Source organism: Sinohyriopsis cumingii, chromosome 10 (genome assembly GCF_028554795.1).
Source record: "Sinohyriopsis cumingii isolate HCF-2022 chromosome 10, ASM2855479v2, whole genome shotgun sequence".
NCBI lineage: Eukaryota > Metazoa > Mollusca > Bivalvia > Unionida > Unionidae > Sinohyriopsis > Sinohyriopsis cumingii.
In genome coordinates this window covers 103,552,760-103,565,845 of record NC_142970.1, presented here as the reverse complement: position 1 = coordinate 103,565,845, position 13,086 = coordinate 103,552,760, and the positions used below count along the sequence as shown (strand labels likewise).

Sequence of the window (13,086 nt, the reverse complement as noted above, 5' to 3'; positions counted from 1 at the left end):
ATATATATATATATATATATATATATATATATATATATATATATATATATACCTGATTAGAGGTCACATTTTCAAGGTCATGGTCTCAACTCAGTATTTTGTTTTCATCCAAACATCCATACCACTCCATAACTTTGGATGAGACTTGAAACACCATCACTAAAATTTATATGATACATTTTAAATTTCCTATCTTACTTTCCCTTCCATTCTTTAATAGCACTTGTACTTTTTGACTTCAGTGATATGTGGCATCAATTCTCAAAATGAAAATTTCGGATAAAGGGCATGAGCATAATGGCCGTCAGATTTTTTCTATCTTATTTTTAACTGAAAACATGGTACCAGACACTAAATGTATTCAGCCAAATATAGATGAGCATTATAGTATTCAGTTACTGTGATGGTTAGAATCACAGGTTTCATACCAGATGCCCAGAATTTACCTGTAATTCATGTATGTATTAAATAATAATATATAATTATCATTTATATATGTACAGTATCACACACACACACACACACACACACACACACACACACACACACACACACATATATATATGTAGTTGAGGCCTTTTCAAGTCCAGAAACAGAACCTTACTGCTTAAAAGGGTTATATACACAATTGAAGGTATATAGCTATCTTAAGGTACCCAACTGTTTTATATATAGCCATCTTAAGGTGCCCAGCTGTTGGGTAAATAGCCATCTTATGGTACCCAGCTGTTGGGTATATAGCCATCTTAACATACCCAACTGTTTTTTATACAGCCATCTTAAGGTACCCAGCTGTTGGGTAAATCCATCTTATGGTATCCAGCTGTCGGGTATATAGCCATCTTAATGTACCCAACTGTTTTATATATAACCATCTTAAGATACCCAGCTGTTGGGTACATAGCCATCTTATGGTACCCAGCTGTTGGGTATATAGCCATCTTAAGATACCCACCATTTGGTACATAGCCATCTTATGGTACCCAGCTGTTGGGTATATAGCCATCTTAAGATACCCACCATTTGGTACATAGCCATCTTATGGTACCCACCTGATGGATATATGGCCATCTTAAGGTACCCAGCTGTAGGGTATATAGCCATCTTATGGTACCAACTGTTGGGTATGTAGCCATCTTAAGGCACCAACTGTTGGGTATATAGCCATCTTAAGGTACCCAGCTGTAGGGTATATAGTCATCTTAAGGTACCAACTGTTGGGTATATAGCCATCTTAAGGTACCAGCTGTTGGGTATATAGCCATCTTAAGGTACCCAGCTGTAGGGTATATAGCTATCTTATGGTACCAACTGTAGGGTATATGGCCATCTTATAGTACCCAGCTGTTGGGTATATAGCCATCTTATGGTACCAACTGTAGGGTATATAGAAATCTTATGGTACCAACTGTAGGGTATATAGAAATCTTATGGTACCAACTGTAGGGTATATAGCCATCTTATGGTACCAACTGGAGGGTATATGGCTATCGTATGGTACCAACTGTAGGGTATATGGCCATCTTATGGTACCAACTGTAGGGTATATAGCCATCTTATGGTACCAGCTGTAGGGTATATAGCCATCTTGTGGTACCAACTGTTGGTAAATAATGTTCCAAAATCATACAACGGAAATTAAATACTACAAAAGAATAATCTAACAAGATACATGTAATAAAAATACATTACAAACAATAAATTGGTACCATACACACAGTAAATGTGTAAAATGAGCATGAAGAATATGATTTATGACATTACTTACTAGGTGATGCATAACTATTGCACATATTTAGATATCATGCAAAATGTATTTTGATTTTGTTTTGATTATGGGTGAAATATTGTATTAACAAATCTTTCTTTAAACCATTCAGGTCAGCAGTCATCATAAACACGTGGAGTTATATCCTGGAATGTGTCCTTTTCATTTAACCAGTAACTATTTTGTTTATTAGCAATCCAAGTTACATGGAAATAGAAATAATGATTGTCTAAAATTACTTTATCATGCTGTTATCGGCTTCTAAGTTTAGAAAGGTGGGACTATTGTAAGCTTATAAAGGTGGGACTATTACAAGTTTAGAAAGGTGGGATTATTGCAACTTTAGAAAGGTGGGACTATTGCAACTTTAGAAAGGTGGGACTATTGCAACTTTAGAAAGGTGGGACTAATGCAAGATTAGAAAGGTGGGATTATTGCAAGTTTAGGAAGGTGGGACTATTGTAAGTTTAGAAAGGTGGGACTATTGCAAGCTTGATGTGAAAGTTTTGAGGTTTATTTTTGTCTGTTTTAAATGAAACTTGAGGAAAAGACACTGATAACATATGAATCAAAGCAATTGATAAGTTATTTAGAGCAGTTGTAATACATGTCCGGTCAGACATCACCTGCAACCATAAGTATCAGTACATAGTATTACCTGTAAGTGATACAATAATAATAATAATAATAATAATAATAATAATCATAATAATAAATAAAGTCTGAATATCAAAGTAAGTGTTCAAACTATAGATCTATATCAATTTATTATTCACACTTAAAATTTATAAAACACTTTTTTTCGCTATCATGACCAATTTAATTAACTGCAGCCAGTAATGGAAAATGTTGGCTAGGTGCCCAAGAAAGAATGATGCATTTTCAACTAAAACCAAGTAGCTTACATCAAAGAGTGTTAGAAACGCATAGCAAATGTTGAATGAGTGATTATAGTTTGTTCTGCACAGCATCAAAAATTATATCTCATTTAATTTTCATGTCAGGGTCTTGAAATGTAGCTAAAATTACAGAATTTATTTCATGCACAAATGAATTAAACATAAATCATACTGACATATAGCAAAACATCCTGGATTTGTAGTAGAGTCCATTTTGTGATGCACTGAGTCTTATGGCAACCATTGCATGCTGGATGCAAACAAATATAATTTGCATCCTCTTTAATTAGTGTTCTACATTCATTCAATATGTCAGTGTCAGCAACAACAAAAAAAACAACCATAATTTGTTTTGCCTAAAACCAAATGCACTCAATGTTTAAGAATGAAGATATCCACAGTAAGGAGGTTTGAATAATAATAATAATAATGTTAATAATAATAATAATAATAGGTTGCAATAATGGACATTTTCCAACAGATCTATTTCACTTGTTCCATGTGTTATCTTAAAGATTATTTTAAATAATTGATGAAAGTTTGACTTCAGTATAATATTTGTTATGTTGTAAAACATAGAACATGCATTTATTTATTTGAATCCATATTTTTATTTTCAATGCACATATTTAAGTGCCCAAAATTACATGATATCAGCTATAAAATCCCTTTATTCTGATTACACAAGTCCTTTGTTTACATTGGATACCTTTATGTATATCAAATAGTTCAATTTCTTTCTTAAACAAGGCATTTAAATTTTCAATTTTGAATAACCCTGTTGGTTAATGTAAACCCTCACCCACACACCCCAATCTTTGACAACACTTTTGTCAATTTGTTTTCATTTTAAAATAAACATAATTTTTAAAGTCTGGCTATAAATATCATAACCTTGTTTACAAATTTGATGAAATTTTCCATCTGAAATGACCAACATACAGGGTATTCAGTTGCATCATTAGTCAGGTGACTGACTGTATACAGATGAAACTAAGTAAACAATTATTCATTCACATTTTAATATCAGTTTTTGGGAGTTAATGATAAAAGTTTTATTGGTGTAATCAGACATAATTTGAGAGGAATTATTTATTTAAATTATTCATTGAAATTACAAAGTGCTCATGAATTTATGGACTAAAACACTACTCTAGATTATTGTGAATTCATTTAAAGGACATTCTGGATTATACCACTGTGATATATCAAGGCAATATGTACATCAGCAAGATTAATAGAATTCATTCAGAACCTTCTATACTGTTGGACTTGCGATAGAACATTAGGATTATTTGAGATTTAATTTGCAATAGTGTCTTTAAAATTTTCACTTTTTATTCTAGTGAAATAAATTGTTTGTTGAATTTTACAGAACTTGTTGGTTTCACTTCCATCTGTTACTTAGTTTAAGACCACAGGTAACAATGGGAGATACCGGTAAACTAAAAATACCTTTTGTCCAAGTAAAAATGCACTGTCATTGTTCAATAATTAAACCTTTTCTCAGTATTTACCTGTAATCCATGAACAAGATCAAGACATTATGAACTGTGGTTACAGTATGTTAAAACATTGTTATACAGACTGGTGTACAGCATAAACTACAATAAACTACATTCCGTAATACAGACTGGTGTACAACATATACTACATCTTCTACTACAGACTGGTGTACAACATAAACTACATCTTGTAATACAGACTGGTGTACAACATAAACAACACTTTGTGATCAGAAATTGCAATTACTTCACTCTTGCATATATGAAATTATGTATAATGCACCATAGTCAAAAGTGATGAAAATTGCTGTGTTAAAAACGTATAATGCACCTAGGTCAAAGGCAAACTCTGATATCATGTGCTCCATTTAATGCCTTTCAAGTTTAGGTCCGTTCAAGTGGCCTAAATGATTAGAGCATCTGCCTTTGATGCAGGAGGTCAGAGGTTAAAAACCCTGACCGAGTCATTCCAAGACTTATAAAAATCATACTAGCAGCTGCCTCAGTTGGCACTCAGCATTAAGAGGTTAGTGTTAGGACTGGTCGGCCTGGTGTCAGGATAATGTGACTGAGTGGGACATGATGCTTCATGTCTGCGGCATGATGCCCCAGTGCAAGGCATCACAATAAACTGCCACACTGCAGACATCCTAGTGATATGACTGAAATTTGTTTAAAGCTATGTTAAAAATCTAAATCACACACGCTCACACGCATTTCAAGTTTTAAAAGGAGTTTACCCTTTTAAGCTGTTAGCAATAAATTTTCTTTGTTTAACTGCATCACCATTTAGTCTGTAGAAAGGTCATTCCCATTTTTATGTGGGATGCATACATTTTGGTCAAAAGTAACAAAAATGTACCCAATAAAAGAATTAACTTCATCCTTTTTGCTTAGACTCCTTCTAATTTCATCATTAAGAAATTGGACCTACTGTACCTTGCATCACAATATTCACAAAGGCAGTCATCCCAAGTTTTAAATGTTGCATATAATACAGATTGTAAATAATTATTGGTGTGTATCCATATACAGCCTTAAGCAACATTGATTACTATCCATTTTAAAGAGCTATTTAAAGGCTTCCAAAGTACTGACAGCTATGAATAACAGGACTTCCAATGTACCGACTGTACTATGGATTACAGGACTTTCCTTCTCGTGGGTCGGTGGTTCTTCCCGGGGTTTTCCAGGGTTCTTCCTCCACCAATTATACTGGCCGCCATGTATAGCCTATCTTGTGCTGAAAATGGCGTTAAACCCTACAACAACAACAACAACAACAGGACTTTCAATTCTTCTGACTGTACTATCATTGCAGTTGATTGAGCAGGTGCTTGCAATTACCAATCCTAATTAGCATGAGCTAGCAGAAATTAGTTAATATAATTAAATTTCTCTAACATGATTCTGGGTTTTACTTTCATGTAGAATTTAAAAATAAAAATGTCCATTTTTATCTGCATAGTGCTTGCAAGGTTAGTAAAGGATGAACTGGTGGCCATCTTGTCACCAAGTAAATGACATTTATAGTATATAATACATAATACAAAATTGTTTAGGCTTTTCTCCTAATTAGGTCACTCTGACTAGTATTTTTGGTCCATTAGTGAAAAGAATGAGTGAAATCTTGAACTTACATAGAACTGGAAGTCCTGTCACTGCAACGGTCAATTCATATCCATTGCAGAAACCTCATCTAACCATATCTAACCACATCTAACTATATCTAACCATATCTAACCACATCTAACCATATCTAACCACATCTAACCATATCTAACCACATCTAACCACATCTAACCATATCTAACCATATCTAACCACATCTAACCATATCTAACCATAGCAGATTATGAGCTGAACATATAAAAAACATATTTGACCATTTAACATTTTTTGGCAGTATCATGGTGATCATAATTTTAAACTTAAGTCTATCTATTACAAACATGCAAGGTCACTATCCCAATGTTGATTTATATTTTAGCTGAATTTGTTGATGTTACAGCCTCTGCAAAAATAACTCCAGAAGGAAAATAATAAACATTAAATCTGACATCAGGAAATATTGATTTGTTTCAAAGTATATTTTTCATTATCACGCTACCAATTAGAATGAATCATGTACACTAAACTACTATATGATCTAACTACGAGTACCTCTATAAAGAAAGCTGTGGTAATGTATGGCCATGAAAATAGGTAACATCTTGTGAATGTTGTTGTTGTTGTTGTAGGGTTTAACGCCATTTTTCAGCACAGGATAGGCTATACATGGCAGCCAGTATTAATGGTGGAGGAAGAACCTGGGAAAACTCTGGAAAGAACAACCGACCCACGAGAAGCTACTGGCAAGCTTTCTCACATACCCACATTAGCCGAATCCGAGACTCGAACCCACGCAGACAGAGGTGAGATGGCAGTGATCCATAACGAAGAGCGCTTTAGACCACTCGGCCACTCGGGGCCCCCATTTTTTTTGTAAATGCAGATTTGAAATGAAATATGTCCTTAAAAAATATTTTAATAAAAAAGAATCAACTATTTCAAATATCAACTATTTCAAATTTCTATTTAATGTCTGCTTGTGCTGTGATTTGTCAGATGAAGATCAAAATCTGTTTTGATTAAAGTAAAAAGTCTCATTGTCAGTAGCATATTGTCTGACACAAATTATGCACTCTGCATTATTGTTGCCACGAAAAAATTGGAACTTATGAAGTTTTTAATTTATGTATCTAAATTACCTTGTATCTGCTATAATCTACTGCAATAGTACATGAAAATAATATTGACAACAAATCACCCACTAAACACTGGTAAAGAATTCATTGGATGCTGTGTGGAACAAACCATCAGAGTATATGACTATGATAATAGTATTGAGAACACAATCACCCACTAAATGCTGGTAAAGAATTCATTAGACTGCTGTGTGGAATGAAATATCAGAGTACATGACCATGAAAATAGTATTGAGAACACAATCACCCACTATATGCACAGCTGGTAAAGAATTCATTAGACTGCTGTGCAGGATGAACCATAGAGGTATATGACCATGAAAATAGTATTGAGTACAAATAACCCACTAAATGTTGGTAAAGAATGTATTAGACTTCTGTGTGGAATGAACCATAGTAGTACATGACCATGAAAATTGTAATGAAAACAAATCACCCACTATATGCACAGCTGGTAAAGAATGCACTAGATTGCTGTCAGATTTTTCTGATTCAACAACCGTGATTTTTTGATGAAGAAAATTTTATCTGTTTGATGAACTTTTTTAAATAAATGAAAAATAATGTCCAATGAAAAACTGATTTGTAACGAAGAATTAGCAGGGGAAAGTACATCATGGGAATTTATTTCAAAGGATTTTTTTTTTAAATTTGCAAAGAGAAATAGAAACAATGAAAACAAGTGTTGATAAATCTACAGTTTATCTCAATATTAAAATAAATAAAATTAAATATAAAAAAACAGCAACTGTGACGTAAAACATATATAAGAAATAGAAATCACATTGTTGAATGCAAATAAGTACCAGGCATGCTTGTTTATAATTTGAGTCCAACTTTTAACTGCAGAGATCCAGATATGCTGTCACATAATGCACCAGCAGATCTGGGTCTATGCAGTTTTGTTCGGAGTAATCAGTAGAACAAACAACCTAGACCCTGATCAGCAGGTGCATTATGCTTTGGCAGATCTGGATCTTTGTTGTTTGCAGCTTGACTTGGCTTATAAGCAAGTACATACATTATGTAAGGGTATGTACTTATAGCTTTATATTACTAAGACAGTAATGTTTAAACTCTAAAGACTTAAGAAAAAGAAAGATAAGTATCCATGTGACTTGCACATTGTTTAGTTATTTTCCTAAACTGTAATAGATTTAAATAATAACTGTCCTAAAGTAGATGTAAGTTACTTCAGGTTCAGTACTTATAAGTGATAAGTAAATAATTACAAAGTGTGAAAACTTGGTGCTGTAAGCTTTGGATAGAGCTGTCAAGTGGATGTCAAGACAGAGAAAATAAATATTCTTAAGATTGGAGTCCACCTCAGTAAGTAATTAGGACTTGTGTATTGAGAACACAACTCACAACTTTATATTTGAGTCCATCTCAGCAAATCAGACTTTGTCTAACTATGTGTGTTTAAAAAAATATGCACACCAAAACAGCATCACTATTTTTTATTGTAGTTTCTTCATTTTTTAAGCCCATATTAAAACTACTTGTTCCAGTATTGTACACTACTTAGAACCATGCAGTACAATTTTTTCTTCAAATATCTGAAATAGATTGATTAAAATGAGAACAATTTCATGTCTTATGAACAGAAAAATGTTGAATATCCATACACCAGTTATGTGAACTTATGCCGGTAAGCAATTTATTTAGCAGGTGCCTGGACAACTAATTGATCTCACTCATAAACCATTAGATTCAAATTTTCACCTCCACTAACAATGGTACACAACTGTATTTTAATTAACAATTTACAATCAGCATATAGCAAAACATCTTTTATCCAGCACTCAGTATTTGTCCAGATGTCTTTTTATCCAAAACATTAATTTACATTAACAGATTTTCACTATTACTTTTTTAAGTAAATTTGGTGATCTGGATTTATTATTTATCTGTTTAATAAGAGATAAAAACAAAAGTGTATGGAATAATAGGACTTAAGTGTGTACTATTCATTGCTCAATCTACATTCATGATAAATTAGTCCTACTGTATTGAAAATAAACCACTCCTTCAAGCTAAGACCCTTCATTGCAGCACTGTTCCAGTTTCAATGATCACATGAAATTATATGCATATTACATCACTGACCCTTCAGTATAACACTGTTCCAGTTACAATGATCCCATGAAATTATATGTATATTACATCATTGACCCTTCAGTATAACACTGTTCCAGCTACAATGATCCCATGAAATTATATGTATATTACATCATTGACCCTTCAGTATAACACTGTTCCAGTTACAATGATCACATGAAATTATATGTATATTACATCATTGACCCTTCAGTATAACACTGTTCTAGTTACAATGATCACATGAAATTATATGTATATTACATCATTTTAAGGTGGTATCACTATAATGTTGTATACTCTATGGCTCTCAAGGAAAGCATTATAATGTGTGAAGACTGTATCATGTACTATGTACTTCATTATAAGGTGATCTCATTATACGGTCATGTATACTCTATAGATCTCATGGACAGCATTATAATCAGGTAGGTCTGTATCATGTACCTCGCTATGCTGTGGTCTTACTATAAGGTGGTATATACTCTATGGATCTCATGGATAGCACCATAATGAGGGAAGACTATCAATTACTATGAACTTCATTTAAAGGTGATCTCACTATAAGGTGGTATATACTATACGGCTCTCAATGACGGGGTTATAAAGAGTGAGTTCTGTATTATTAACTAACTTTAAGTTCAACGAAATTATGTTAGCAGCTTTGACATTCATTATAAATAAAAATATTCCTTCCCAATCTCTGATCAGGAAATATAAAACATAGCTTTGTGCTTAAAAAGGTTATATAGTGCTGAGGCAATTAGGCTACAATGCCTTGCCCACAGACACAACACAGTAGCAGGCCCAGGCTGAGGCAATTAGGTTAGAGTGCTTTGTCCACAGACACACCACAGTAGCAGATTGAGGCAATTAGGTTACAATGCCTTGCCCATAGACACACCACAGTAGCAGGCTGAGGCAATTAGGTTACAATGCCTTGCCCACAGACACACCACAGTAGCAGGCTGAGGCAATTAAGTTACAATGCCTTGCCCAAAGACACCACAGTAGCAGACCCAGGCTGAGGCAATTAGGCTAGAGTGCTTTGTCCACAAACACACCACAGTAACAGACCCAGGCTGAAGCAATTAAGTTACAATGCCTTGCCCACAGACACACCACAGTAGCAGACCCAGGCTGAGGCAATTAGGTTACAGTCCCTTGCCCACAGACACACTGCAGTAGCAGACCCAGGCTGAGGCAATTAGGTTACAGTCCCTTGCCCACAGACACACCACAGTAGCAGACCCAGGCTGAGGCAATTAGGTTACAGTCCCTTGCCCACAGACACACTGCAGTAGCAGACCCAGGCTGAGGCAATTAGGTTACAGTCCCTTGCCCACAGACACACTGCAGTAGCAGAGCCAGGCTGAGGCAATTAGGTTACAATGCCTTGCCCATAGACACATCACAGTAGCAGGCTGAAGCTGATATGATATTAGGATTTGAACCCACATTCAGTCTGATTAATACTGAGTTCTTCAACATAATGGAGATATGACAGGCACAGACATGTCTGTTTAGCTTTTAATATGCTAATTAGACTGCAGCTTTCACATTTATGAAAGTGAAAATGTGACTTGGAAGATATTGTTTCTGTGATATCTGTCCCTAACACAAAATGCAACACTTCATTTGATAGGTTACTAAGAATCAGTCAATCCAGAATTCCAAGGTTATATGGTGCCTGTCAGATCCACTTATTAAGCAGACCTCAGTTTAAATCAGATTACCACACATGCCATTCTGGTTTACAAGGCTCACTAATCTCTGTGTCACTGTGGCTCCATATATTTAATACAGCTCCCCAAAGCAATACAAATTAAAAGCAGTCAAGCACCAACCACTCCCATAAATGGGTAAATAAGATAATGTGATACCTACATTGTATATCTGCAGTCATTGGCACCTGTACTTCAGCTGTACCTGTGGCACAGTATTGTGAACAGTTCATGAAAAGCATTACAAAACTCTGAATTACCTACTATCTAGAACCTACCTTAGAAGTTGGGTCCATCTGAAAACTTCCCAGACCTAGATCTACCATTGCATAATGCACTGGTAGACCTGGGTCTATGCATTTTGATATGGACTTATTAGCCAAACAAACAACACAGACCCTGATCTGCTAGTCATTTTGCAGTTTGGCAAATCAGGGTCTATGTTGTGTGCAGTTGGACTTCACTTATAAGTGAGTATATACGACATATATATAATAGCTTCTGAATTGCATGAATGCACTGAAGCATTTGTGGCAATCAAATTAAACCCATTTACATCCTTTTCAAGGATTTCATTTTATATAACACATCACAAATATGTTCTATAATATGCAAGAATTAACATTTATATAATATAGCTAGTAGAAATTATTACACCCTCTGTCTCTCTTTACCATGAATAACTCATCCTTGATGGTAAGTTATTACACACGTGTTATATGTTTTTGTTAAAATGCTTCCCACCGCCATTATTACCCCATGCACACACACACACACTTAGCAAGGGATAAATACTATAGTCATTTAGGACATATTTGAAAGTATTAGTAATTCAACATTGTATGATTATTGACCTTGACTTGGGTGGTTTTGTGAACCAGTACATTTATTTGGCATTTTTTAGTTAGGAATGTGCTGATGTGTTATTAAATCCTTTACATACTGGTTATATATGCACATGTATTTATGTACATACAGTGTACATGCATACATGCAAATACTAGTTTTATTAGATCATTTAGTTGTAGAATGTAGAAACTCCACATTCATATTTTCAAACAAAAATACTTCCACTAAACTGCAACACATGTAACATCTTTTGATTTCCAGCATGAACTTTTTTAGAATGAATATGTAAATTGAATGCATCTCCTGAAAAGACTATTACCATATATTTCTTATGATTAGCCTAAGAGAACCCACCTTGGAAATTTGTTAACAAGGCTGGATGTATCTCTCTTGTAATTAGCCCAAGAGGACCTATCTTGGACATTCTTTAAAAAGGTTGGGTGTATTTTTCTTATAATTAGCCCAAGAGGACCTACCTTAGAACATTATAAAAAAGGTTGAATGTATTTTTCTTATGATTAGTCTAGAAGACGCTACCTTGGAAATTTCTTAAAAAGGGTGGGTGAATGGACTAACCTTGGGAAAGTAAGTTTTTAATAAAATGTGCAAGAATTTTGCAAACTGGCAATGGGTTTATCCTCAAGTAATGGCTAATCACATGAGAGTACAATACCTCATTTTGTAGGATTCATAATTTGTACATAAAATTTACCTTTCTTTAAAAACAATTATCACAGATCACTGAACATCAATAATCAAAGATTACCAAACAATAATAATCACAGACCAGTGAGCATCAATAATCACAGATCAGTGAGCATCAATAATCACAGATCAGTGAGCATCAATAATCACAGATCAGTGAGTACCAATAATCATGGACTATTAAGCATTAATAATCATGAGCATTACTAATCATGAGCATTACTAATCACAGATCAGTAAGCATTAATAATCACAGACCACTGAACATCATTAATCACAGATCCCTGAACATCATTAATCACAGATCAGTGAGCATCAATAATCATAGATCAGTGAGCATCAATGATCACAGATCAGTGAGCATCAATAATCACAGATTAGTGAGCATCAATAATCATAGATCAGTGAGCATTAATGATCACAGATCACTGAGCATCAATAATCACAGATTAGTGAGAATTAATAATCACAGTCCACTGAACATCATTAATCACAGATCACTGAACATCATTAATCACAGATCAGTGAGCATCAATAATCATAGATCAGTGAGCATTAATAATCATAGATCACTGAGCATCAATAATAAATGATCACTAAGCATTTATAATCACACATCACTGAGCATCAATAATCACAGATCACTGAGCATTAATAATTAATAATCAATAAGCATAAATAAGCACAGATCACTGAGCATCATAACATTTTCACAGTAGAAGAGCAATAAAAACAAAGATTTGAAACTCTTATCACAGGTCTTTAACTAAGAAGTATTAAAAAAAAGGT

At 34.2% G+C, this 13,086-nt stretch overlaps 1 protein-coding gene across 5 annotated transcripts in view; it reads right to left on the bottom strand.

The window, feature by feature from the left end:
• LOC149790748 (uncharacterized) overlaps nucleotides 1-13,086 on the bottom strand; it is a 253,054-nt gene that overhangs the window by 149,317 nt on the left and 90,651 nt on the right. For 4 of the 5 annotated variants that reach the window (XM_089972803.1, XM_089972807.1, XM_089972808.1 and 1 more), the window contains exon 5: nucleotides 10,907-10,948. The exons of the other annotated variant lie outside the window; for it this stretch is intronic. In XM_089972803.1, coding sequence (XP_089828929.1) covers nucleotides 10,907-10,948 — 42 coding nt within the window. The remainder of the gene's footprint in view (nucleotides 1-10,906; nucleotides 10,949-13,086) is intronic. 5 annotated transcript variants of the gene reach the window in all.